Source organism: Poecilia mexicana, unplaced genomic scaffold (assembly GCF_051168715.1).
Source record: "Poecilia mexicana isolate PSO_F unplaced genomic scaffold, ASM5116871v1 scaffold_12, whole genome shotgun sequence".
NCBI lineage: Eukaryota > Metazoa > Chordata > Actinopteri > Cyprinodontiformes > Poeciliidae > Poecilia > Poecilia mexicana.
Window position 1 is genome coordinate 12,485,534 of NW_028263381.1, and position 27,610 is coordinate 12,513,143.

At 39.8% G+C, this 27,610-nt stretch overlaps 3 protein-coding genes across 4 annotated transcripts; 2 read left to right on the plus strand and 1 right to left on the minus strand.

Moving 5' to 3' along the window:
- The first annotated feature begins 812 nt into the window (after positions 1-812).
- On the plus strand, positions 813-6,156 carry hcar2 (hydroxycarboxylic acid receptor 2-). 2 transcript variants are annotated; one of them, XM_014986384.2, is made up of 3 exons: positions 813-877; positions 3,372-4,295; positions 4,380-6,156. In XM_014986384.2, exons 2-3 carry the CDS (start codon positions 3,406-3,408, stop codon positions 4,444-4,446), a joined length of 957 nt encoding a protein of 318 aa, XP_014841870.2. In that variant the 5' UTR covers positions 813-877; positions 3,372-3,405; the 3' UTR covers positions 4,447-6,156. The 2 variants fall into 2 exon arrangements, with proteins under 2 accessions (XP_014841870.2, XP_014841869.2); XM_014986383.2 differs by lacking the exon at positions 813-877 and adding an exon at positions 894-1,214.
- A 635-nt stretch (positions 6,157-6,791) lies between these two features.
- Positions 6,792-11,403, minus strand: LOC106917422 (uncharacterized). The gene is made up of 2 exons (XM_014986382.2): positions 10,310-11,403; positions 6,792-9,244 (listed from the first exon to the last, which is right to left on the minus strand). The coding sequence occupies exons 1-2, from the start codon at positions 10,506-10,508 to the stop codon at positions 7,671-7,673; spliced, it is 1,773 nt and encodes a 590-aa protein (XP_014841868.2). The 5' UTR covers positions 10,509-11,403; the 3' UTR covers positions 6,792-7,670.
- Positions 11,404-12,061: 658 nt separating this feature from the next.
- On the plus strand, positions 12,062-26,318 carry LOC106917421 (uncharacterized). Its single transcript, XM_014986380.2, has 16 exons — positions 12,062-12,464; positions 14,631-15,223; positions 15,500-15,581; positions 15,715-16,228; positions 19,095-20,015; positions 21,178-21,258; positions 21,333-21,445; positions 21,536-21,594; positions 21,673-21,762; positions 21,854-21,897; positions 21,988-22,154; positions 23,065-23,135; positions 23,215-23,360; positions 23,474-23,618; positions 24,677-24,823; positions 24,903-26,318. Exons 2-16 carry the CDS (start codon positions 14,756-14,758, stop codon positions 25,185-25,187), a joined length of 3,333 nt encoding a protein of 1,110 aa, XP_014841866.2. The 5' UTR covers positions 12,062-12,464; positions 14,631-14,755; the 3' UTR covers positions 25,188-26,318.
- Positions 26,319-27,610: the final 1,292 nt, after the last annotated feature.

Consider the following 27,610-nt stretch of genomic DNA (forward strand, 5'->3'; position numbering starts at 1 on the left):
GGGTTTCATCATGCTATTCTTTATGTAATGTTCTCTAAAAAGGAACATCTTTGACGTCTTCACAAAACAACTGTATTTATTTCATGCTGAGTTTAAATTACACAAGGGCGGACTCTACTAGCTGATTGTGTGATTTCTCACTCTGATTTCATAAGCGTCAGTAATGGTGGCTGAACACGAACGCACGCCACACTTTTTACATTTTAATTAGGGGAAAGGAAATGAGAAACACACATCAGTTTCCTTTTACTTCACCATTAAACGCTTTTTTTTGTTGATCTATTGCATAACATCCTGATAAAGATCAGTTTGTGATCGTAACAGGTCGAAATGCAAAAATTTTTTTTTTCAAATTTATGGATCCCTTTGCAAGGCCTCGTAACATATTACACCATGTTACAGCGAATTTAATCAGTTATGATTTACAGGCTTGTTGCATCAGTTGTTTACCGCCGATTTTCCGTCGGGCTCTATCAGTTTGTTGCATCAGTGTCGATTGGTGTGAATGGAAGATGACGCCGTCTCTCCGGACAGTTGTCAGCTGTTCGTTGATTTCACCAATATTCATTTTTAACTTCAACTTGTTTGCAAAATGCCTACATGTAGTTAATGCATTGGTAAATTCTGTGAATTTAGTAATAAATTTAGAGGGGCCAAATGAAGACAATCATGGCGTTCTATAGGGGGAAAATCCTCAGCTTCCACGCCCTCATCCCCACACTGTGATTGGACGATTTTGAACAATCCCTCAAGTGTTTGCTCACACTCTCAAGGATGCAATCTGCCCATTTTAAGGTGAAGGTTCAGTGTTTTCTCATGCAGGAACACTGCAGACACAGAGAGGAGTCGATGGATATGTCACCTCGCAGGTTAACAGGTGAGTGTGGCTTGTCCTTAACCTATAACTCGTAGCATTTGAATTTAAACAGAGAGTGCACAGTTTTATGGAAATATCTGCACCAGAGTTTGCTGCTTAGACTTTGTGACAAAAGTCCAGGATGCATTCTGACTCCTTATTTACATGTCGACCATTTAAATAGAGATAGTGTTTTGACGTCCACTTGTTGGCACGCATGGCAGCCATTTTTCACTGCAGTTGCCCGGCAAAACTCTAACAGAACGAAATAGGAAATTACATTAGTGACAGCAAAGCTGACACACATCTCAGTTCAGAGAAGTTGCATCCAGACAAGACTGGGGTCCTGCTGAAAGAGGTACGAGGCTTTGTTTAACATTATAAAAGCTAAAAGGCACACGTTAGAGAGATATGTTTTAAAAATAGCATAGTTTAATCTTCCAAGTTTGTATATTTTTAAAATGTAACAGTTTTGTTTCACAGGTAGAGATTAAATTGTATCTACTGTAATTCATCAAGAGATCTATATATCTATATCTATATCTAAGTATATATATTATATATTTTAAATATTTTATTTATTCATAATACTATAAAGAATGCTTGGATGAGTTTATGGTTTAAACCGAAGAGAGTTTTTTTTTAACCAGTGATGTGAAAAGGAAGTTGCGAAACATTTCCCTGCAGCGTAACACCAACGAGTCCTAATCATTTAGAAAAAGACATTTTAAAGGTAGAGGTAATTTTATTTATATAGCACATTTGCAATACAAAGTGCCTTGTTAGCGTATTCTGTCTTCATTTAAATGAATGAAGACTCAATGTGTTTTATTTCACACGAAGCTCCTTCATGGAAACTGAACGAAAAAGATAAATTCTTTAGTAACACAAGAAACCAGGATGAATAAATATGAATGACCTGAGGTAACAGATTAGATTTAATTAAATGTCTCATATGAACTGTTGTTTGATATTCCATGAAGTAATGAGGCAAAAAGGAATAAAAACAATTCTTACACAATAAAACTGATAACAAGGCTATGCTGGATCAATTTTATTACAACATTCATGTGCTGTACGTGACTAACGTGTATCACACACAAACAGAAAATAAAATTATATTAAAATATGCCTCTTGTAAATTTGGAGCTTACCCGGCATCAAAGATAACTCCGAATTAACTTTGCATGCGGAAATGTGAATTGTCACTGAAGCAGCACGATAGATTTAAATGGTGTTGTTAACATGAAACTGAAAATAATTTCATAAATAGTGCAATGGTTGATATCTAATTCAAATTATAAGGGGAATCAAATTAAGTTATCTCTAATACAACAAATTAATGTTACAAGTTGAAGGAAATGAATTCTTATTATCTGTTTTTAATATGACTTCAACTTCCTTTTAACGTTACTTTAAGAGTTTTGTCACAACTGTGGACAGCTGTGTTTCTACTACTGCATTTGACTTCTGCTTACTATACATGTGTGCTTTCTGCAAGAAATGACAGAGCAACATTTGAATACGAGCTCACACTTTAAGCACCTACGTGCTGCACTAAGACACTTTTAAATAAAAGGACTTCACAAAATATTTTCATGGTCTGTTCATCTTGCTTGTAATTTGAAAAAAACAAACAAACAAAATGATGGTAAGAGGATTTAAGGAAAGATAACTGTATTCAATAATGAAAGAATTGGGATGTCAGTAAATAACTTATTTTAACAGGGAATCACCATGTTTTATTTCTGGAACATTGAGAAGACTGGCAGAAATTGTCTGGTTAAGTAATTTGCATTGTTCATCTTTAAATAAACAAAGTAAAAGTAAAAGTAAAAGCAAGCATTGGGTAAAAATATGGAAACGTGGTTAAAAAAAAAAACTTTGGAGAAAGATAGAATAAACATTGTTGGCACTTCAATAGAGATCTGTGACCCATTGAAAGCAGAACATGAAGAATGACATTGCAGTTCTGGTTTTCCAAAAAATATGTTTTGGCTACAAAAACGTTTTTGGTCTTATGCGACTGAATCGACCTTTTTACACATCTACTGCGTCTTTGACATACGTGGCTTGCATTTTGATCATAATGTCACTAAAATGCACACAGGTGGATCTAGATACTTTAATAAATGAATTCTGAAGACAATTGGTTGTGGAAAGTGAAAAGGGGGCTGAGCACAAATTATGCCACACTTTTCAGATTGAATATATAAAGAAAATCGCGTTTCACGCGTCCACAAATATGAGCTTATTTGTCTTGAAATCTCTATAAAAGTTGCTGCAGTTTGTGGTTCGACTACAAAGGGCTCTGAATGCTTTTCCATGACAACGTATATCAGGAACAGTTAAACAGTTTCCCTCATCCATATCTACACAAGGTGAAGTTATATGACATAAAAAAAGAGAGCACACATTTCAGATGTGATGTTACACGTAGATCCTTCCAACTCATCTTAAACGGAGTTTAATTGTTGTTTGATTTAAACGTGTGTACTGATTTGTTGTTTAACAGAGCTCTGTCCTTCTGCCTGATCCGACCAACCGACATGGAGGGTTTTGACTTGAATATCTCTGGGCTCTACGTCTCTCGGGGATTTACAAATTTCAGTAGTGATAAAACCTTATATGAGAACTGCAAACACATCCCAGAAGTTCTTATCTGGTATCTCAGCCTGCAGTTCACCAACATGTTCGTCGGCATCCCGGCCAACATCACAGTGCTGTGGCTCATCCACAAGAGCAAGAGGGATTCCTCCACCTCGGACATCTTCATCGTTCACCTGGCGGTTCTAGACGTGCTGTTCTGTCTCACCCCTCCGCTGGAGCTGGCCTGCATCGTCTTCCTCACCGCCAGCAGCCCCTGGTACATCCTGCGCTTCTTCTACGGCATAAAAGACTTCTCGCCGCTCTTTCTGTCCTGCATCTGCCTGGACCGCTACATCGCCGTGATCCACCCCATCTTCTTCACCAGGCTCAAAGACCGGCAGCACAGGCCGGCGCTGGCCATCGTGGTTTGGCTCATTATCCTGGCCTATGCCTCGGCTAAATGTCCTGGAAACATTCCGGGTTTTGAGCAGGTCTACACGGTGATGATCCTCACAGTGTTTGCTTTCATGGTGTTTTGCAACATGGTGATTCTCTGGGCCCTGAGGCGGTCCAGGCCCGGCCGGGACTCGAAACATCCGGTGAAGAAGAGAGCCTTCAACATGGTTCTGATAATCCTGGCCATCATTGTCTTCAACTACTTCCCTTCTGTTGCATTGTTCCCCTTTAAAGGGTACTTCTCTGAAGACGTATTTCGCTGCTATATACACCATGTCGCTTTTGGCTTGATGGACTTTAGCAGCACCATTCAGCCTATGCTTTATCTATCCAAGGAAAAGTTCCCATGGAGACTCGACTGCTGCAGAACCACAACCAAGGAGACACAAACGAAGTGAGGCCCATTCTTGTATTTCTCATGCTTTACCAGAGTTATGCGAATGCTCGGATAAATTTGTTTTCTGTCTGCTCTTTCCAGTTCCGACTCACGGGAGATTTGGAACGTAACCCAGCACTCCCAGTACGTCAGCGAGGGAAATCTCTGAAGACGCTGTGGATTACAGAACACAGCGAAGAACAGGGGAGGCGTGCGTTTCCAATTTGCCTGTGCAAAAAACACAAAACAGAACCATTTTTGATTACGGTAACATAAATGTGCGACAGTAAACCCACAGCAAGAAATCAAAACGGTTCCCTGTACGTTGCAAAAATATTGACTCATCAATTATTTATTTTTATTTTGTACTGGGAACTCCTTGTCATTTTTCCAAATTTGTCTTAAACAGTTATTCTGGCTTTCCTGAGTCTTTAACTGATTGTTACTCAGTCCAGTATGACATGTTCCTGAGAGACTCTGCCTTGTTCTATGAATCATTCAGGCATTTAAACGTTTCTAAACTTAAGGAATGAAAGTAAAGATCCAATTTTTAATTGGTCTTCAGGAGGTTTTATAAATAGTAAGCCATCACAACGGCAGAATGTTTTAGCTATTTCTTGTGCTAAATCTCTAAAAATGAATAAAGTGGCAATTTCCCCACAGACACAACTACGTAGCTTAAAACATGTTATCTATAGCAAATAATCAACTGATGATTGATGCGTCTCTCAGTTTCTGTTTTAAGTTTGTCAAAGAGACATGAAAAATCAGCCAAAGTCCAAAGAAGACCTTCCAATAGGAAGTGTGAATAGGCACATATGAAGAAAGTCTTCTTTATGGAACGAATAGAAGAAGAATGTTATAGACCTTTAACAAATAAACATTCTGTAATGGAAAATATGGAACTGTGTACTGGTTTCCATTGTTTCATGAAGAAACTCTATAAATGGTTATTTTATTCTTCAGATCAAATACTTCTGAAATCTTCAGACAATATCTGATATTATTCTATATGTGCTTTTCAACAAACTATGTTATAGGTCAATACATGTAAAAATTTCCATAATGTAATTACAAGTATCATTGTTAACTCAGGAGGATTTTGGGACTGCAGCATCCTTGTGGAACCTATAAGCAATTTTACAGGAGCAGAAGCAAGGAGATGCTAATTTCTGTGAGCAGAAATGCTGTTAGCTTCAGCGAAAGAAGGACACGAATAAAAATAACACAGCTCAAACCAAACCCCTTGTTTAGCACTGCAGCGTAGCTAGCTCATGCAAGACATTAGAAAAGTAGAAGTGTCATTGTTTTCACAAGACATTGTTCAGTATTTTAGGTAACACAAAGTATGCTGAACCCCCCCGCCCCCACTTTATTACTTCCGTTATGTGTCGAATAAATGTTGAATTTTTTTTTTTTTTTTGCACATCTTACAGATTTTTTCTTTTTGTTTCTATTATGTTAAGAAGAAGCGAGTGACTCATGCTGTTGAGAAATATGAATTTAAAAACTAGATTGTTCTGCTTTTTGGATGTATTACATAAATCCAATTTAAAAAAAACAACAATGCTTGCCATTTTCTGAGAGTGAACTGCAGCAGCAGAGATCGGCACAAAGCCATTTTCTAGGTCTGGTTGTAAAATGGAGCAGGTGTAGCTTCAGCCTTTTGTAATGTTTTTGTTTTTGACATTGTATTTATTTTCTTGTTTGCTACTTATCAAGATCTTGTATGTCCTCACAAGGCCTGGTTGTGGCAGAATGTATTGATAAAACCCATTAATGAACTGCTTCTGCATTTGATCTTAAAATTAATTAACATTGAACATTTTTCACATTTATGTAATTTGGCAGAATAGAAATAAAAACTGTCCCATATGCAGGGCTGCGGTCGGTTGTTTGATTCCTGACCCTCGGTTATTTTCTGCACATTTTCCCGTTTTTCGTCTTTGCCTTTCTTGTTGTTAAACAATTAATAAATAAAAGCTTCTAGACGTGCGAGGCTTCTAAAAGCAGAACTTGTTTCCACAATGAGTCAACAGTAAATCAACCAACAGATTTGGTTTTGCTTGCCTAAGTTTTTAAAAAAAATATTTTTACTGACATTCACAAACTTTAAAATTGCTGCCTTTCATGTGAAACACAAACAAATTGCTGAAACATCTACAGCAGATCCATCGTTGTATTCTGACGGGACAAATTTGATGACGTTTTGATTCTGTTCCTGAAAAATCTTAGCAATACTTCTGCAGCATATTAATTTGATGTTGCACAAGCCACATGCATAACTATTACCTTTTTTCATCAGCATTTTTTCCCCACTAGGACTTCAAGTTTTGAGCATTAGAATTAGGTTTTTGATACTCCAACATTTGGTCCTGGCATGCTTCTCATTCTTATAAACCTCTAATAAATATTAGGTGTGTACAAAATTTTCACACTATAATTTAAAAAAGGAAATGAGACAAAAAAAAAAAACCTTTTGACTAATATATTTAAATGAGACAAAAATCACAATGACAGCTTTCAGATTTAATACATCATGCTACATTATGTAATTGTACATTTACTACAACAAACAAAAGCCCTCTCATTCCCAGAGCAGGTCACTGTTTCTGGTATCACAGCAAAGACAATAAAAACATCTTCCAGCAGCTCAACATTTACTGAAATCAACAGAATTTGGCACAAATACGAAGACGAATATTAAACATTTTCATAAAAGCTGACAACATCATTAAACAAGTCTACTCTTACAATCTTATTGTATGAAGCCACACAGCTTATAATCAAGTCACTTACATCAGAGGTGTAAATATGTAAAAAAAAAAAAAAGCATTCAGTCATTTCTTTGATTTAATGCTTTGAAGATTTAATAATAAAATCACCATTTTTAAAAGGTTTCCTTTGGTGGTGCTACAACAGGAAAGACAAAGAAAGGGAGCAGCTTTTGTAAATAACGTAGTAAAATATGCCAAACACTCAAACTGATTTACAGCTAACTCTTCAGGAGTGAATCCTTTCCTGTTTCTGTGTTATTCACAGACTTTTACACAACTGCGTATTAGGGCAATTGTAAAAAAAAAAAAAAAAAAAGGGAGTAAATTTCTGCCAAAAAAACTCAGAAATTTTAGATTAATATCAGACATTTTCTAGAAAAAACAAAGAGATTTCCAAAAGTCAAAAATTGTTGACTTTTGAAACTCACAAATGTTAAAGTTTTTTTTTTTCTAGAACATTTTAGATTATTTTTTTCTGGCAAATTTTGGACAAGTTTTTTTCTAGGACTTTTCTGAGAAAAATCTCAAGAATTTTTTTGGGGGGGGGAATTTATTCCTTTTTTCTTCTCTCTCTTCAGTGACCCTGATGTGCCGCTGTTCTTCTAGGCCAACTGGTTTAAGTTTCTGTCACATCTTGAAGTGTCCCAGACACAGAGACTCCAGCCTCACTCGTACTTCCTGCGCTCTGCAGGGTGCGCTCCTGCGACGCGTGAATCTTGAGGTGCTTCCTCAAGCTGGAATTATCGGCGTAGGCCTTCCCGCACTGACCGCAGCAGAAAAGCTTCTCCTTTGTGTGCACCAGCTCGTGTCTCCTCAGATGACAGGACCTCCTGAAGCTTTTCCCGCAGGACGCGCAGCTGTACTCCTTCTCCCCCGTGTGGGTCTTCTGGTGCAGCTTCAGGCTGCTGGCCACCGTGAATTTCTTGCCGCACTCGTCGCAGCCGTACGGCCGTTCTCCTGTGTGCATCCGCATGTGGATCTTGAGGTGTCCGGTCTGACTGAAGGTCTTTCTGCACAGCTCGCAGCTGTACGGCCTCTCCCCCGTGTGGCTCCTGTAATGTGTTTTGAGGTCGCCGAGGCTGTTGAACCTCTTGCAGCACTGGGCGCAGCCGTAGGGCCGCTCGCCCGTGTGGATCCTCTCGTGCATCCGCAGGTTTCCGACGTTTCGGAACGTTTTGCCGCACTGCCGGCAGCCGTACGGCTTCTCCCCGGTGTGAGTCCTCAGGTGGACCTTGAGCTGGGTGTTCTCGTTGAAGCGCTTCTCGCAGTACGAGCAGGCGTAGGGCTTCTCGCCGGTGTGGATCCGCCTGTGCACCCTGAGTTGGCTGGGGTGGGCGTAGGTCTTGCTGCAGACGTTGCAACCGTACGGTCTTTCTCCTGTGTGAATGCGCCGGTGGGATAAGAGGAGGTCGGCACGCTTGTAGTGTTTCCCACAAAGGTCGCAGCTGTGAACTTTACTATTGCTGCTGTGAGCTTTGACGTGAAGATTGAGCAAAGCTGCTTCGCTGAATGTCTTCGGACAGGTTGGGCAGTGTAAAAGGTTGACGCTTTGTTCTTGGGTCTCGTCTTCAGCAACAACGGGTGAATCGCTTTGCTCCAAACTTATTTCTTCTTGCTCCGTTTCTTGGATGTGCGTTCCCTCCATCCATCTCTGGTCCGACTCTGATTCCTGATATTTCAGTTCGTACTTCAACTCTGGGTGAGTCAAACTTTCACCGTTAGCGTCCTCCTCTTTCTCAACCTTGATGAAATGTCCCTCCTGTGTGTAGCAACCGGAAACAACTGTGACTTTAACGCCACACTCACTGCCTCTATGGTCAGGGCTTGAAGGATGCAGCTGTTCCTCATCTGTGAATGAATCACCGAAAACGTCTGAGGCCTCATTCTTTACCAGCTTTGCCGTCTGATTCAGAGAAGGCCGGGAGAGGTCGACAGCACCACTTTCTTCCAAATCAGGCTCTGTTTTCACAGGAACTGAGATTCCTACGGACTTGTCAACAGACGACTGTTCTTCTATTTGATCTGTCTGCTGAAAAAATGGAGCAGAGAATGATCTGTCCTTTAGGTTGCTCTTATGTCTCTTCCTTAAGCCTTTCTTGTCACTGCTGCAGATGGACACCTTAAACTTGGTGTGGGTGGAGGTAGAAGGACGACTGTTCCAGTCGGAGGCAGAATCCTCCTCACATCCATCTGAAAAAGTGAAATGAAAACAATGACCAGGTCGGTAAACGTGTAGAATGAATTATGAGTAAAAATCCCACAGACGTGATGCAAAACCCACAGTGGAGTTGTACGTGTATTTTTCTCCACTAGAGGGCGGCTGTCCCAATTTATTAAATCTCCATGACATTACTAAACTAAAAGGTTTGACATAATCTCAGTGCTCAAGTTTTATCTGATTTAGGGAGATCAGCATTATATGTAGAATCTAAAAAAAAATATCTAATGAGAAGGTGAAATGTGAATTAATGCGAGCAATGTTATAACATAAGAAGCCTGCTTACACACTTTATTTTTTCTATTTCAAACTTAAATAGGACGTCACACAGAGGCCCATTTATTTTAGTCGCTATTCAAAAGGAGAAAGATAAGAAAACATAACCTCCAACTATAGCAGAGGTGTGCTAATCTTTGTAAGTCATGGATAGCTTCTAACATAAACCTGCTCAAAGCTGCAGTCAGAAGAATTAATTATTTGCCTAAACGTACATACATAAATAAATCTAACCTATTTGGTCAGAAAATATTCTAATGACCAAAAACATTTTTTTATGTTCTGCCAGGCATAGAGTCGATGGAGTATATTTAGAGAAATTAGTGTCACTATTTTTTAAATATAATGTCTGGTTAATAACCATGCTACTGAGAGGGAATGTGATGAAAATCAGTATTTGTTTGGGAAATTTGGGAAAACAGTGTTTGTTCTGGTCAAAACGGTTCCATGTGAGATAATAATATACAACTTCCTCACAGTTTATATTTATAACTTTAAGACAGTATGGAAGGATATTGTTAAACGTCGAGCTGTTTTCATAGAGAAATTAATTGCTTATTAGCATTTGGAAGAATTTGCAATTCTTTTTATGTATTTCCCCAAACTGTGATTAATACACGGAACTTTAAGGGTTTGCTGCAATGTGCAGAATGAACTTAAAGAAGATGAGACTTCTGAATCAAAATACGAAGAAACTTAAGCACATTGCACAGTCCTCGCAGTGCAGGGCACCAGAGACAGGTCATAAACAAACCGCGGACCTGTGTGGTCAGACTCTGCGCTCCTCTGTGCAAATAGCAGCCGCTTCAGGCCTTCATTCTCGGTCTGGATCGTCTGGATGGCTCCCTGGTACTCGGAGAGGGTCCGCTCCACCGAGTCCAGAATGTCGTTCACCGTCGCTTGAAAAATCCGGTTCAGTGAGGACTCCAGGCACATTTTTAACTCGCTTGTTTTCTCCATTGTCTTTGACTAAAGCGGCTGCAGATACCCCAGCAGACGCAGACGGGTGGGAAGCAGGAAAAGTGCAGGGAGCGGTGTGTGTGTGTGTTTGTGTATGTGCGGAACAGACATAACAGGAAATGCACTCTGTCTCCTCTCAGAAGAGGCGGCGGTTTATTTCTCTTAGAGCTCATAGGTACGTATGCTGCCATCTGCTGTTGTGGAGTAACAAGAAATATGTTTTTACACGTTATCTAAAGTAAAAACCAGTTTCAATAATAACAGAACCTTGAAATACTGGTCATGCAAGGAAGTCTTCATTAGCACACATGCTAATAATTGGTCACAATATAAAGCATTTGTATATAATTGTGACGTTTAAACAACATGTTGCTAGCTGGAAAGTCACTTAGCGGCAATGCTAATGTAACCAGGTTAGTTTTAAACTCTCACATACACCCTAGAAACGGAGCTTCAGCTCTTTAAATGTACTTTAAACTCAAAAACTAGGTTTTTATCAAGCTAAATGCCAAAACTTGTTCCAAAAACAAAACAAAGCAAAAAAAAAAAAAAAAAAAAACTTCACAACTGATTTAGATACGAGCTAGCAATCGTGGCATCAACAATGCAACTTTCAGTAGTGGGGATATTTTCAAGCAAACAAGGCTTGTAGGTTTTATACATTCCTTTGGCAAACAGTACTACAGTAGTAAGGAGATTTTATTAATTACGCTTGAAAGTACAGCTACAGCAAGTGTACTGCTGACCATACTTGTAGTATGCTAGAATATAGTACATTTATAGGAGATTTCTTTTAAGTTTACAAAAGCATAATGCAAAAAGTACATTCATTCTCTTACTGGTCTATTAGGTATACTTACATTTTAGTTTATTGAAAAATATTTAAAGTTTACCACAAGTACAGTCTCATCTATACCGCCATTGTGCTACTTATATACTGCTATTCCACATTCTAATTTATTCAAGTATATTTAAGTACACTTTAATACTACTAACTCATCGGGGCACTGACCCCCACACTGGAGAAGTTGCTATATATGTAGAAATTATATAGAAATTACTATGTATATGAATAAATTTTCCAAAATGCACTTATGCAAAGTTTATGCAAAACACAAACAGAAAAAAAAAACTACATTTGTATGTTAAAGCAAATTTTCCAGCTGTGTTGCAAAAGATTAATTAATTAAGAAATTGTGTTTCTTATTTAATAAGTAATTTATTATTAATTATACATCATTTATATAAAAGGAATTTTTATTTTAAAAATTGTACCAACTAAACCTGATTTTAAAAGTGTCAGGAATTCATCCCAGACTTTCATTTTAAAGCCAACATACCAATTAGAAAATGAGGCGACGATGACTTATGCTAGAATAATCAGAGTAAGGTCTGGTTTTGCCACATTGTCTGGTTGGTTTTGCAGGAATGAATGCTGGCCCCTCCCCTTACCTGACCCATATCTGTGCGCCTGCATGCCTGTAAGGCCATGGGCGTGTGCAGCGAGGCCTCTCAGGTGTCTTTCAAACTTCTGAGTCATCTGCCAATCAGAAAGCAGCTTTTCTTCCTCTTTGTTACCATTCTCGTCTTTCTTCCTTCATCCTTCCTGTTATTTGCTGCTTAGAGACTAACAGAAAAAAAAAAAAAAAGTGTAACACACCTCCAGATATGGACAGGAAGCTCAGAGACGGAGGACCAGAACTTACATCTAACTTTATGTGGCGTAAGAGACTAAAGGTTTTCTTGGCTTAAAGAGAGCAGATGTGTGGCTTGTTTGTTAAGCAGAGCAGGTTCAAACACAGTCACTTTGGCGTTACTGGTTTGCTTCAGGGTGACAGTGAATGCACAGCGGCAGACCCGCAGCAACACGGCGGTGCTTTTCCCTCCCACAAGTCTTGACTTAAAACCTCACAAGCTGGTTGATCATATGATGTTGCTTTCAAGCGCCCGGAGGGGGTAAGTCATGCTTTTACAGTCTAATAAATTCCTCACAGAGATGTTCTTGTTCTAATTCTTGCTCAAGCTTATGTCTGTATGTATCATATTCACTGATGCAGACTTGCTAGTTTTTTGTTTTGTTTTTTTAACTGCTGTAGAAGATCTATTATGCTTCATTGTTATTTACAAATTTCACAACTTTAACTTTACCTCTAACAGGTTGTTCCTCTTTTCATTTTTCCCCCTCTGGCATCAATATTTAATTTCATACTTCCTAAACTGGTGATGTGCTGCAGTAACTTCCTATTCTGTGAAACTTTTAATTGTTAACCTCTGTCGACAAGGTGGAGTTGAATCTGGGCTTTGTGTTTCCTGTCATATTCTTGTGTGTTTTATTTCAAAAACTGTCAAATTTCCACTATTGAAAGCTTCATAATCAGATAAGGGTTTCATTGTGTTTTTATGATTCACAAAGATACAATTGTTGTAATGTGAAACATTCTTTCTTTTTTTAATCATTTCAGTCATGTTTGTGTTTACAGTTTTACCTCAATGCATTGCAATTTTTTTTAAAAAAAAAGTCTGCTCTTTTTTATTTACTTTGTTACTGAAAAAAAAAAACTTTAATTTTTACACGTCAAACTAATTTATTTCGATCTATTCTTCTCTGTTAATCGTAGTTAACTCCTGTTGCATTTGTTGCACTCTGACAGGAACTGAGAACTTCGCACCCACACAGGAAATGTGGTCAAGGTCTGTCCCGGATGTTGGCTGACATGACATGAATGAAATAATAAAAGAAAGACAGAAACGTTTTAAAAACGAGCGAGAGAGAAGGAGATCGTGTTTTAAACTGAGATTATATAGAAAATCAAAAATCTGATATATAACATCTGACGTTTTCCCGTTACGGGTCGCTGCCGGTGTTTGTGTTCACAACACACTCTGAAGTCAAGTTCACCAGACAGACATCTTGCATGTGTCGCAGCGCGTGGTGATAAAATGATAAACAGAGGACAAAACGGTTGAACTGCAGCCCCAGAACCCCACCCCGTCTCCACCGAATCTCCATCCATCATACAGCGTACACCCCGTCACTCCGCTTCCTTCTGCTGCTCGTTTGCTCAGCTCAGCTGTCTTTCTTGTTTTTTTGGTCTCAGGAAGTAAAAATGGGCTTTTGTGTCACTTAACTTCAAGGTGTCTTGCACGGCACGCTGGCAGAAGCGGCAAATTAAAAGTGGCTTTAGACGTATAAACAAAATAGATTAGCTGGAGACATGATGATGTTCAGGATCGCAGAGGCATTCATTCCTCTTCAAGCCTTTTCGTGTTTTGTCACAACCACAAAACAAAATCAAGCAGTGCAAGATTATGAAGTGAAAGGATATGAATACTCCTCTTTCAGTTTTGTTTTTTACAATAAAAACATCTAAAAAAGAATGCATTTTCTCCCACTCCTACTCCTCAACCCTCCGCTTGAGGCAGCATGTTTTGGATCCGTCTGTCATCACAGTTGGAGATGCGGGTAGTTTTGTGATATGTATCGACTACTTTACAAGTTGAGCAAGATTCTAAATACCCAAATTTTAGTCAGATTAGATGGATGGTATGTTTTAAGGTTGATTTTGAAATCTTACCACAGATCTTTAGCTGGATTTTTGTTTGAACTTTGACTGGGCCATTCTACTCCATAGGTACACTTTGATTTTTACAAAAATCAAAAGTAGCTCTGTCTGTCTGTTTACGGTCATCGTCCTGTTGGAAGGTAAACATCCACGTTGGTTTTCTCCCAAACTCTTTCTTCTGCATGAATTATTGCAAAATGGCAGTGGGATGACGTATCTTTTTTTATTTATTCCTTTGCTTTTTATGTATTTTTCTTCTTCCCACTTTCCCAAAAATCCAGGTTTGTGGAGAGTATGACTAATTAAATCCCCACAAATTACAATAAACTTTGTGATTGTAATGAACACTTTTGGAGGGCGCGATGGGAATGCTTTTTGTCTGTCGAATATTTAAATCCTCCTTAGGAGATATTTTCTTAACCAGTTTTGCTTTTGCTTTTGATCATCCATTCGATTCAACTGGCTGCACAGTTGATACAAATTTAGAGGAAATTATTTGTTTCATCCGAGTTCAAATTAAAATCTTTCTACTTTTCTTTTTTTTTTTTTAATCCAACAGAGATGGCACCTTGTAAAAGCATCAGGCCTAATCCGGCAGGGGAGGACGTTTTGTGAATAAACAGCTTTGTCACCCCTCTCTAAACTTGACAAAAAGCTGGCAACTTCACTGCCTGCGAGGCGCCGATGGAGGAGGAGAACCTCTGTGCTTCTCTGCCGGATGTTGTAGAAGCAGAATTGCCGCGTGACTCGCAGGCCTCAGCGGATCAGAGCGCAAATGGAGAACGCGGGGAGCCGGGGTCTGGCGATGAGGCAGAGATAAGCGAGACGCACACCTCTCCCGAAGAGGCAGAGCAGCCGGAGGAAACTTTGTGGACCCTGCAGGCCGTCACCTGCACCAGCTCCTCTCTTTCCTTCGCCAGTGTGGGATGGGACATGCCCATCTCCTCCGCGGAGACGACTGACAGCAGCTTGGCCAATCAGCTTTACTCCGAGGGCGTGACTCTGAGTCTGAGCAGCACTTCCTCCTCTCATCACCATCAGCCTCAAGATGTTACTGCCGAGCCTTACGAGCAGGAGGACAAAGAGGAACCAGATGAGGCTGAGGCACGGCCTCTACACCCAGCTACCGAGGGTGCCGGAAATGACTATAAGGTATGAAATGTGTCAGAAAAAGAGGAGGCGTGACACTTTCCTGCCTCTGTTACTCTTTACTGACAATTTAATCCACATCTAAAAGTGAATCATGTCATTAAGCCTAATTTTACTGGATTTAAGAGTTTACATTCTGTGTTTTTGTTGCTAATTTGGGTTTCTGTGGTTGATGTGGGAGTAAATGAGCATGTGTGTTGTTCAGCTCCATGAACTCAGAGGGAATCACAAGTTTCTCTCTGTAAGCTCGCGCTCAGCAGCCTGTGTTGCAATTTTCAGCCATGTGATGCTGCAGATGAGAACGAGCCAACGAAACAGGAAAAGGAAGAATCAGCAGCAGAGCAGCCTGAAAGTAACACCGGTATGTATCAGAGCAGCTCCGTTACATTCGCTTTAGTTGGAGATTATTTATGTTTCAATTTTAGGAGGAAGCGTGTGTCACTCCTTGACCTACCTTTCTCACCGTATTTAACCTCTTCTGCCAAATCTTCTAGGAATTTCAGACTCAGAGGAAGACGATGGAAGCTCAGTAACGTCAGATGAGGCCCTATTAGAAACTCCTGACAAGAGCCAATGTTCATCAGAAGACGTGGACACTTTTTTAGATGTGAAACTCGAAAAGGAACAAGAGGTCACGGTTGTGCTGAGTGAGCAAGAAGACTCGGAAGGAGAACAGGCCTCGACAAACGGTGTTGACACTGACGGAGCGACGGAGGACTGGAGCGAGGTTCCAGACGAGAAGAGCTTAAGTAACATTTCCGACGAGGAGGAACCGTCTGCGGCAGATTCTTTTGAGACTGAACAAGTGACCGAGGAGGAGAGCGGGGGGCAAGAAGAGCAGAGCTTCACCGATGCTTCCAACGAGGAGGAACCGGCCGCAGCAGGTTGTGTTGAAACCCAGGAAGAGCGTGAGGACGTGAGCGAGGTTGAGGAACAGCAGAGTTTGACCGACATTTCCAATGAGGAAGAAAGCGAGGAGGCAGAAACTGTCAGCTCTCTGAGTTATCTGTGAGTATTGTTCATTCAAAAAAAAAAAAGGGGGAAGAGGACATTTTCAATTACAGCGCAGAAAGAGAAAACAAGAAAAAACAAAGCTAATTACAGATGCCAATACGCATTTTATCAAATAAAAATAACTTCGTTACATTGAACATCTAGTCGTTCATCATGACTGCTAATGAGTCAGCGTTCTCTAAAAGATAAGGAACGGTTCTGTTACAACATGTTAACATTTAAATAAACTTACCACATATGAGACACAATTTCTATTTCAACCACATGATCTGATCTTTTGACATAATGTTTAAAACTGGTAAACTCCAGTAAAGCTCTCAGAAATGTTGGTAAACTAGAATAAAATTAGCAATCAATCCAAGTCCATTACTTGACTACTCTCACGCAAGTTTATTAGCGTAGCACATTCGGTGCAAGTGCTTTACATAATGAAAATTTTAAATTACAGTGATATAATAAAGGAAAGTAATGAAAAATAGGAATACAGATTAAATCGACGGTGTTAATGTTAATCACAGGCAGCTTTACACAGATGGATTTTTTAGCCTTGATTTATAGAAACTCTTTGTTTCGGTTGTTTTGCAGTTTTCTGGAAGTTTGTTCCAGGTTAGAGGAGCATTAAAACTGACTGCTGCTTCTCCATGTTTGGTTCTGGTTCTGGGGATGCAGAGCAGACCAGTTCAATCTGGAAAGACTCAGATGGAGGAAAAAGGAACAATTAAAAGATTTAATGACAGGAATGAGTAACAGTTCTTTGGTGCTCGGGCCCCCGGTAGCTGATGTGAACTCAATGAACATCCCGATAACCGATTAGGGATGCTCTCCCCCTGGGGCCCAACACTGGTGGTGGAGGTTGGGAAAGGGTGCTATCCTGGAGAGCCGAAGGATGAGGGTGGAGAAGGGGCGGTGGCGGGTTGAACGCAGCTGGGAACCAGCTGACGGCTTGGGTTTGGATCCTTTTAATGCAGAGCTTGATTGATGATTGGATGCGCTGGGTGAGGATCAGCGCTGAGGTCGGAGATGAGCATGACGCCAATGAGCGAACGGAGGGGGCGGAGTCTTCCAGCTTGAATTTTCGCTATCAGCTCCATAACCAAAAGACCAGAGTGGTCTGAAAGGCTGAAACAACAACAACAATAGATCTTTAATGTATTCAGTCAAAGTATCCTAGAGTCTATTCTGTGGCTTTAGATCTGGAGCGATGTGCTCTGTCTTCCTGGTTTTAGTCAGGATGTGAGCAGCAGAGTGTTCAAGCAGAGCTACGAAGAGTGCAGATCTAAAGGACTTCAGGTCTTGTTGTTTGATCAGAAGTGAATTTACAAACTTATTTAAATTTTTTTAGATGTCGCAGCGATGATTCAAAATAAGTCAGTTGTTCAGTCATTGTACTGGAGTTGAACTCCCAGTTAGTACTCTTAAATATCTCATTTTGTAACTTGTTGGAGATTAGATGGCTTAATTTTATAATTTGGTGTGAACTTTTTTTCCTCACAGGATTGGGAATTGTCTTCCCACTTTTTATTTATTTTATTTAACTTATTTTAGAAAACCTTTAAATGAAGCATCTGCCGTGTATCGATGTTAAACTAAGCAAAGGCTTGAAAAGGTTTAAGGTTCCAGATTCCCTTAAATTTTATATTCAAACATGTTTTTATATGGTCTAAAGTCAGTTTAGCGATTCAGAGAGCACAATGCTGCTGCTGTGCACTGCATGTTAGCTGACTGCAAGAAATTTCCCCTGGCTTATAAGAAAAAAAAGGGGCTTTTTGAAATATTTTGCTCTTTTTGGATCAAACATGAAAACTAAAGTGGCGAGTAACACCGTTTTTAAAGTACAGCTCAGCATGGTTGCTAAGCAGCCGAGCGCATTTGCAAATATCCAGCCTAATTAACAAGATAATATAAGATTTTTAGACTTGCGTTCCTCTCTGAAGAGCAGAATACCTAAAATGTATAATCTTCTTTGCATTAAGCACTAGTAAACTACAAAATTGGCACACAAAAAATCTATTCTATATGTTTGTTTTTCTGTCAAATCAAAATGACGTTAAATTAAAAAAAATGTTCTTGTGGCTGTTTCTGAATATTATACATTTTTTGTATGAATACAGTGAAACTATGGTGTTTGTACTCAAGGTTATCGTACCACGAGGGTCTCATTCTGGTTAATTGTTACTTTAAGTGGAAAACCAAAGAGCTCCTCTAGAGTCATTACTCATGTCTTTCCCTCTCGGCTTTTTGCCACCGCTCCCCTGAATATCTCAAACCTGCAAACTGCTTTCAGAGGTGAAAACTCTTTCTTCCTGTGCTTTTAATTGCCATTAGCTGACGGCTACTTCCCCTCTGGATTCCTATACAAGCAGTAAGAGCATTTTCACCCTCCACTTCTGCATTTTGACTCAAAGAACTAATGACATGGTGTAGTGATGAACTGCGTGTTTTTTTCCTATGTTAGTTTGTAAAAATGATACCTTGATTACACAAAAAACATAGAGTTCAATGCGACCTCTTTTCAGGTTTAAGTTGGGGGAGAGTATGTTACCCGCCTGCAAGATGACACCATAAATGAAACCAGCTTTAAATTAATTAATGACAGTTTCAGTCGAGGCCTTCTGTTTCTAACAGGAACACTGATCACATCCTGTTTCTAAAAGTTAGGCTGCCACATTCGTGTTTCCTCCAGTTTAACACACTTTTTTTTTTCCTTCTCTTTTTTATATTCAGACCTTTCTAAATAGATGTCAGTGTTGAGTCACCAGCGTTTCCGACCTCTGAATTCTTCTTTTATGTACACACCTTTGCAGAATTTTGGGCTATTTTAAATATATTCTCAATGCATGTTTGCTTTGATGCCTTTTAGGGAAGTGCCTGCAGAAGTGCCGCAAACTGACAACACCGGACCAAGCACACCTGCTGATACGCCGAAAGAGCAACAAGAGCTTCCAGAGGACTGTGGACATTCAGAGGACAAGAAGGACGCAGAGACACCGGATCAGTTAGGCGACGATCTCTCTGTGCTGCCTGAAGAAATGTGTGAAGAAGTGGAGGAGAAAGTGGATCCTGAGCTGTCAGAGTCCGAGGACAAGAACAAGGAAGCGTCAGAAGAGAAGGCGGAAAAACCGGAGAGCGCAGAAAACTCATCAGATTGGACGGAAGACCCTGCAAATCTGGTGGAGACGAACTCTTTAGAGCAGCAGGAGCGTGACCAACACAGAGCGGCGTCAGAGTCTGAGCCGGGCGAAACGAGCGAGGAGCCCAAGCAGATGCATCCGGAAGAGTCTGATCAGCTTCAGGACCAGGCCCCAGAGATGGCACCACCAAACCAGTTAACCCCACCAGAAGCTCCAGAGGATCAACCAGAGCAGACGGCTTGTGATGAAGCTAAGGAGTCCGCAGTCACGGGCAATCCATCAGAGCCGAATGAGCTGCCACAGCAAACACGCCGCTCGTCTGAGCAGCCGGGACCCTCAGACAAGACGAACGAGTCAGAAGTGACAGAACAGCTGTCGCCTGACAGCGAGGCTGCGCCGCGGGATGAAGAGGTCGAGTCCAACCACGTGGGCCGAGAGGCTGAGACGGTGGTCCAGACTGAAGACGCTGGGATTCCTGACAGCGAGAGCCCACCAGGAGTCGTGTCTAACGGAGGAAAACACGAGGATTCGGTGGCGCCTTACGTCAACGGGGATAAGGTGGACAGGGAGAAGGCCCGGCGACTCGCTGAGCAACTCTTTAAGCTGGACAACATCCAACGCTCAGATGTGGTGAAACATCTGGACAAAGAGTAAGCACACATTCAGACACTGATTATTATTCGATAAACAGCTTCAAGGTTTGCATAAGCATCAAAGTGTTTTTATTGCGATGAGGTAACATTAGCTTAGTTTTATTGTTTAATCATGACCAAGAGACAGTGTGTAAATGTTTCTGATCAGCACATGAAAGCCATTGTTTTAACTTCCTGCTTTCAGAGGGTTCTCAACTTTACATCTTGTTTGCATAATATGCTGATTACTGCCATGCAGAAACCTCAGTGTTTTCCCACTTAATCAAAGTATTGATTTGTTCTTTAATTACCAATCAAATGACCGACTCGACTCTTTTATCTTTTGCTTTTACATGTCAGTCTTGACTGGTAGTAGAAGTAAATTAGCCTGTTAAATTCATTAGGCAGAAAGTGCAGGAAACGTTTCACAAGCTCAGTTTTCCTCTCTGGATTTGGAAATGTGATTTTCTAATTTTCCAAGTCTAGATAGCAAAACTGAGCTTTTGGATTGTTTCCAGATTTTATTTGAGCACAGGACAAAATGAAAATGCACACTTATTTAAAAGAAATAAAATAAAAATAAAAATAAAAATTGGTGTTTTTTTATTGGAATTTCAATGTCAACTAAAGGATAGAGATGCTTTTTATTTTCATTGTTGACTTTTTATCAAAATAAAGACACGACCGAGAATAAATAAGAGCTTGTAGAATAACTAACACTATAAAGACAACTAATTAAAACTATAAAAATAAGATTAAAATAGACCAGATATAATTTTAGTTTCTTGGAAAGGTGAGGTGAGTTGTTACTACAGCTAAAAAGACATTTGGACAAAATCCTCATTGTATTCATGATTATTGGTTTTAAATATGTATATCTAGATATACAGACAAACAAAAACAAAAGGTAATTTTTGTATCTGTAACTTAAATTCAGGTTTCTTTGGAAAAAAATATTTCATCATGTTTTATGTGTAAAATACAATGTGTAAAATATATCTTTTTTTTTGTACCAAATGTAGTGAAGTTTTAAAAATTGCTGCAAAAATCAAAACCTTCGAATCGGAAATAGTTTAGAAATTTGAAACTAAGTCTTTGGAAGAATCGTAAGATTTGTTCATTTTAATCTTACATTTGTGTCAAAAAATATATTCATATATAACATTTTTCCCGTGTTTAGTAATGTCTTCAGTCATGCTGTCGGAGAGGAATACCTCAAATTCTTTGACTTCACTGGCCAAACTCTGGATCAGGCCCTCAGGTAAAATACCACAGACCGATATTTTTATATATATATTTATCTTTTTTAATCCTTTTTCACGCTCTCGTCCCTAGATCTTTTCTGAAGGTCGTCGTGTTGATAGGGGAGACCCAGGAGAGAGAGCGAGTGCTGCAGCATTTCTCCAACCGCTTCCACCAGTGCAACCCCGACTCCTACTCCTCCCCCGGTGAGACAGACATGCGTCACGCTTAAAGACGCAGCTGCGGCGATTCATTCGTGTCTAACATCTGTTTCTGTCTCTTCTGGATGTCCTCAGGGCCCGTGTTGGCTCTGACCTGCGCTTTGATGCTCCTCAACACTGATTTGCATGGACAGGTGAGACCAAACAGCCTCTACAGTTTGTTTTTGACGCTGATTTGTTCGGCTTTTAAGCAATCGCACGTTCGTTTACAGAATGTAGGAAAATCCATGTCTTCATCTAAGTTTGTGACCAACCTGGATGGGATGAACGAGGGAGGAAACTTCAACAAAGAGCTGCTGAAAGTAAAAATATTTAAATTTTTCTTCTCCCAGCTAAAGTGTAAAACGCGTGTATCAAAACTGATGAAACTGTTCCCTTGGATTTATATCGTAGAGTCTTTATAACTCCATAAAGAGTGAACCGCTGGAGTGGGCCGTGTAAGTAAAACCATCCAAAAAAAAGCATCTCCTGATCCGTGATTCCAGCACATGACCTCATTCATGTTTTCACTTGATCCTGTGGCGAAGGGATGAGGAGGAGCTGAAGAACCTGGTGGATGAAAGTGCAGGAGACGACGCTCCTCTGCGCTCCAAATCCAACCCGTTCCTGGACGTTCCTCAGGACAAAAAGGCCACGGTGGTCAAACAGGGATTCCTGCAGAGGAAGCTGCATGCCGACATCAACGGAAAACGCAGTAAGTGGGACTGACACACATATATCCTACGTTACATCACATTAGACACAACAATTTACAAAGCAGAAGGATACCAGTGTTGAGACGGACATTATGTGGTGTTTCACGCTTTAGTATAAACAGAAAAATGATTTTTAAAGGCTGGTATTGGCACTTGTAACAGACCTAGACGAGAGACCGGTTCCAAGTTTAGGTTTAGGCATCAGAGCAGAAAGACCTACATAATTGACGACATTAGTAATAAATAATGCAAACATACTTTTACTGCAATTTATTTTATTTTTTAAATATTATTTACTCCTTATTTATATGATTTGTCCCATTGAGATACAATATCTTATGTACAAGTGAGGCCAGTTTTACTTCTACGCCCAGCAGCGCAGAATGAAAAGATGTGTAAAGTGTGTCTTAGAGCCAAAGTTTATGGATTTAGCACGAAATTGAACTGAAAGCAGAAAACGTGACTTTTGAAATAAAGGTACTTTGAGTTGTATTTAACATTTTCACGTTTTTCAATTTGTTTTTGAAAGGCCTCGTACAAGAAAAAATCTTTCCCTAAACAACCGACCTTGAGTTGTGTTTGTGGGCCACATAAAATCCTTCTGAGAGCCACAAATGACCCACGGACCTTCATTTGGACATCCCTGGTCTACCACTACTAATTATGAACAATTACATAACTTTGAATCTGTAGCTGTTGAATTCAAATTAAGATATGTATATTTATTCACTTATGGAAGAAGCTCACTACATTATTCATCAATAATAATAGCTTTCATGTGCTTTTTGAGCATGACAGTAATGCCAAAGCCATATTTTAGTTGCTTGACAGGTTTTATTAAAATCTGTATGTTAGCGATGCAAGTCGTTGGCCATTATAGATCTGCTGAATGTTGTTGTTTTGTGGCAGCTCCCTGGGGGAAAAGGGGCTGGAAACCTTTCTTTGCAGAGCTGAAGGGAATGACCCTTTACTTACAGAAGGTCAGTGACTCCGCTCCTAATTCTCCTAGCGCCATGTAGCTCTTTTACTCGATCCTGAGTTGTCTGTGTTGTGTGTCAGCATGATTATCGCAAAGAACATCCGGTGACCGAGGACATGGTGGGAGTCCATCACTCCCTGGCCGAGCCGGCAGCCGACTACACCAAGAAGCCGCACGTGTTCCGCCTGCAGACGGCCGACTGGAGGGTTTTTCTCTTCCAGGCGTCGTAAGTCGCATAGAATCGTCAGGGCGAGATGTCTGTGTCTGTGTGCGAGGCCGCAGGTTTCCTCTAAAGAGACTGATGGTGACAAATGGAGTGTTTGGTGGCTTTTCTCTCAGATCCAAAGCAGAGATGAATTCATGGATCTGCCGCATCAACTTGGTTTCCGCTCTTCACTCGTCTCCTCCGTTCCCCGCCGCCGTCGGCTCCCAGAGGAGGTTCTTCAGGCCGATACTTCCTGCCTCAAAGTCTGCACACTCTCTGGTATGCATTTCAGTCTTCTTTGATAATAAGTTATAAGTTGCAATTGCTATAACTTGGTTTTAAAAGACCTTATGTTTTGATAATTGTGCTTGTGTAATTTTTCACCCTGTGTCGCAACAGACTTTTCTGTATCAATTGAAGAAACAGTAAAAAAAAATATATATTTTAGTCAATGTGATGCAGAAGTCAAACATTCAAAGCCAGATGCGGGTAGAGTACAAAAGAACTGTAGAGAAGGACTACTTTGACATCTTTTTACATAAGTAAAAGTAAAAAGTAGCTGTCCAAGAAATTACACAAGTAAGAGTAAAAAAGTGTTTGGTAAAATAGCTACTACAGTACAAGATAAAAAAAACAAACAATCATGTAATATTTAAAAATTGCATCATCAAGCAGACCAAAATATGAAGTTCTGTGGAAATGTTGCTATTTTCAAGACTAAATATAAAATAACAAAATCAGGCAAAATAAAAAAAAAAATCCAAATCAATTTCATTCAGTATTTAAAAAAAAAAAAAACTGCAGGTGTGTTTCTGTGTGTGGTGAATATTCGGTTGAAGTGAGTTTGTTCTTCTTTCATCGAAGTGGCTCACAGTGGGTAGAATATCCTGAAATTTTACTCAAGCAAGAGTGGCAACATTTCATAATAAAATTACTCAAGCAGAAGTGAAAAGTGCAATGTAGCAAAAATACTCCTAAAAGTAAATTTTTTCCAAAAGTAAATGAAACCAGTTAGTAAACGATACCAGTTCACAGGTTTGAACAGAAACACTGTAGCTGCCATTTTAATAAGGTGACAGATGTTTAACCATCGGGATTCAAATGCAGACACAAAACATGGGATTTATAAATTGGTTATATAGTTATAATTCTATACTTCTCTGCATTTATTTTCTTCCTTCCACTTCACAATTTTGCATTACTTTGTGTTGGTTTGTCACACACAATCTGAAAAACGAATACATCCACAAACATCTAAGTTTACTGCTTTCTTCTGGTTCTGGTTAGAGACCAGAAATGTAACCTTTGTCTTCTTTCCTGTCATTTTCCTGATGCAGGAGCGTCAGCTGCAGTGTCACGCAGGAAAACTGGATTCCTTCAAAGCCGACCTGTTGCATCAGCAGGAGAACCCGCCAGACAGCAAAAAAGCTAAAACCAGGGATCTGGAGGAACATCGTGTCAGAACCGAGTACCTGCAGTTCGAGGTACTGGAGCTGCTGGGCGAGCTTAAGCATGAGTATATGTAGCTCTACAGGTTACTCAGTGTTTGTCGTTCAACCACAGGTGTGTCGCTACGAGACCTACATCCAGGTGCTGGAAGCCTGGAAGACTGTGCCGAAGACTGAGGACGACGCATTGGCCACCGCCGACCTGAAACTGTTCGACAAGGCTACCTGCGGAGACTGCATGGGGGATGAAGACGATGATGAAGGGGGCCTGAAACGGTCTTACTCTAGTCCTTCCCTGGATCTTGACGTGACCTCTCCGACAATAGTGAAAGTCAGACGTAATATCTCCGAGAGACGGACTTATCGCCGGACCATCGTCCCTCGATTTAAGGAGGCCTGACGTGAAGCGATTGTTGCGCCCAGAGACGCACTTTTGAGCGTTTCCGCTGAGATTTTACAGCTAGTGAAATTAAAAAAAAAAAAAAATACAAATCTTCCAAAGACCCATGAAAAAGCCCCCTCAGGAAATTTTTATTTTTGTCTAGTTCATTTCGCATAAATGCGAAATGGACAACTAATAATCTCCATAAATTGGACTTGGTTAGTTTTGTCTGAATGTACAAGTTTTTTTATGAACTGAAATACTGTGGTACCAGCATTTATGTTTTCCTTTTAGGTCAAAGTGAATGTTTTGTGAGGCCACAAACTGTCTTACTGATGTTTACCACAAGAGGGTGCTGTAGAACAGCACATGTCTGAACAAATGGACCCAGGAAGAACTGTAGTTTTATTTTCGTATTGCACTTTTTTATATAGTTCTACGTGTTCTATTCAAAAATGTTAAAATGTTGATTTAATATTTGTTTCTCATCTAAGAATTTCTCTCTTAGATGCTTTGTTTAAATGAAGGACTTATAAAGCAACACATGTTGCCCAGCACCTGTTACAAAAAAAACAAAAACAAAAAAAACTTGGGTTGAAAATGTTACAGGATTTAAAAAGCAACGTAATCTGAAATATTTCAAGACATTTATTTCCTTACTAAGCCCAAACTGCAAAATATGGATCAGTGAAGTCCATCTGGGTTCAGTTCTCACAGATAAATCAATAAAGTGTTCACAGGAAATATAAAATACAGAGTTTACCACTAGTCTTTATTAATTTTATTTGGTTATGCTTTTACTTTTTATTTTCCTAATAACATTTTTTAACTTTTATGTTCTGTTTTCTGTTGTTTTATTTCTTTTAGATTAAACTAATTAATTTGAATTTGTTCTGATCTAGTTTTTTCCCCTATTTAAATAAAAACTGAAATGTTTTTTTTCCTACATTTTGAAATTAGGATATTTGTCGTCTGACTGACTAGTGAAATATGGAATGCTTTTTAATGTTTTATATCTAATTTGTTTGAGTCAAAATGTTCTTCACAAAAAAATCAAAACCCATTAAATATAAAACTTTCCTAAACTTTGAATTACAGCAGTAAACCTGAAAATGGCATAAATAAATAAGACACACTGTCTCTGGCGAACCTCCTGTGTTTTTGTCTGTTATCCAAGTTGGTTCTGTTTTGAGATTTCTCAGGCTGTTAATCAGCAGTTGAGTACGATGTCCGAACTTAACGCGCACACACACGCACACACACACTCCTAGTAAACACAGAAACTGGATGTGAATGGGCCGCACAGCGAAGAGCAGGAACGATACTAAACAGGGTCACAACGTGAGGTTTTGGTGTCAAAAACTTTACGCATCTACTTTGTGATTTTTTTATTTATTTTTTCTTCTGTTGGTGGGTAAACGTCATGAGGAAGATTCGGTCCACAACAATAACAACAGCTCATTAAGATAAAGTCAGATTTTTCTGATGAGAATGACTGATTGCCCTACAGGAGTGACAGTGGCCCCGGGGCCACCTATACATTAAAAAACAAAAAGGCTGGAGAAAAGTTTTCCTGTTACGGAATGAAGAAGGTTAATAAATGATAAAACAGGACAGATTTGTAAGGAAATAATGTTATTTTGTTTTCGCTCTACGTCACTTGTACAAGATCAAGACAGGAACGCGAAGAACAAAAAGGAAAATGGCAGAAAAAGTTACTTTTAGGCCACATGATTTGTTTCTCTGATTTCAAATGGAGGAGTTTATTAATTGTCTGTGCCACAGTTAATGCTGAATGCGCCAATTTGGCCCTAAAGCTCTTCTCACTTGGCCTGCAGAGCATGACTTCAGCAGTGGTGCTGGTGGCCTTGTTCCTTTGAAGAGCCTTCACTCTCCTGATCTGCAGCAACAATAACGCCGGGCCTGAGCAGCAGGGGCAGCGTTAGCCGCCGGGTTCAGAGGGCGACTCGGCCCTGGAACCGGGCTGCTTTTGTTCTGTGTCCGCTGCTCCATTCTCAAGCTCTGGGCGACTCAGTCAGGCCTGGGTGGGCAATTAAAAAGCCAAGAGCTCAAGTTGGGATCATTAGTGGCTTGTTTCAAAACACAGTTTCTCTTTTGTTCCTCACTTTTATTTTTCCCCCGTGCAGCTGTTCACTTTAGGCTATGCCTTAATGTGGCTTTAAAAATTGTTCTCTTGTTGCCCAAAACACTAGAAAATACAACCAAATAATAATAAAAAAAAAAAACATGCTCCGTTTGTTACTTTCCATCTTTTGTGTGAATGAACTCTTGATTTCATGCCTCTGAGGACAAAAATGATCTCATCCTTGTTTATCATCTTTCTCCCTTTGCTCTTGACTCCTGCTCCTGTGAAGTGTTCTTCACTGTCGAGGCTCCTTAAAAATCTCTCTTCGGTTCTTTCAAGTGGTTTGTTTTTTTTC

Bases quoted from the DNA above. Each gene is read 5' to 3' on its own strand.
- hcar2 (XM_014986384.2), top strand. From the start codon at position 3,406: ATGGAGGGTTTTGACTTGAATATCTCTGGGCTCTACGTCTCTCGGGGA. The intron at 4,296-4,379 runs GTGAGGCCCATT...TGCTCTTTCCAG, and splicing joins ACCAAGGAGACACAAACGAA to TTCCGACTCACGGGAGATTT.
- LOC106917422 (XM_014986382.2), bottom strand. From the start codon at position 10,508: ATGGAGAAAACAAGCGAGTTAAAAATGTGCCTGGAGTCCTCACTGAAC. The intron at 9,245-10,309 runs GTCCGCGGTTTG...TCACTTTTTCAG, and splicing joins CGCAGAGTCTGACCACACAG to ATGGATGTGAGGAGGATTCT.
- LOC106917421 (XM_014986380.2), top strand. From the start codon at position 14,756: ATGGAGGAGGAGAACCTCTGTGCTTCTCTGCCGGATGTTGTAGAAGCA. The intron at 21,595-21,672 runs GTGAGACCAAAC...GTTCGTTTACAG, and splicing joins ACACTGATTTGCATGGACAG to AATGTAGGAAAATCCATGTC. The intron at 21,763-21,853 runs GTAAAAATATTT...TTTATATCGTAG, and splicing joins TCAACAAAGAGCTGCTGAAA to AGTCTTTATAACTCCATAAA.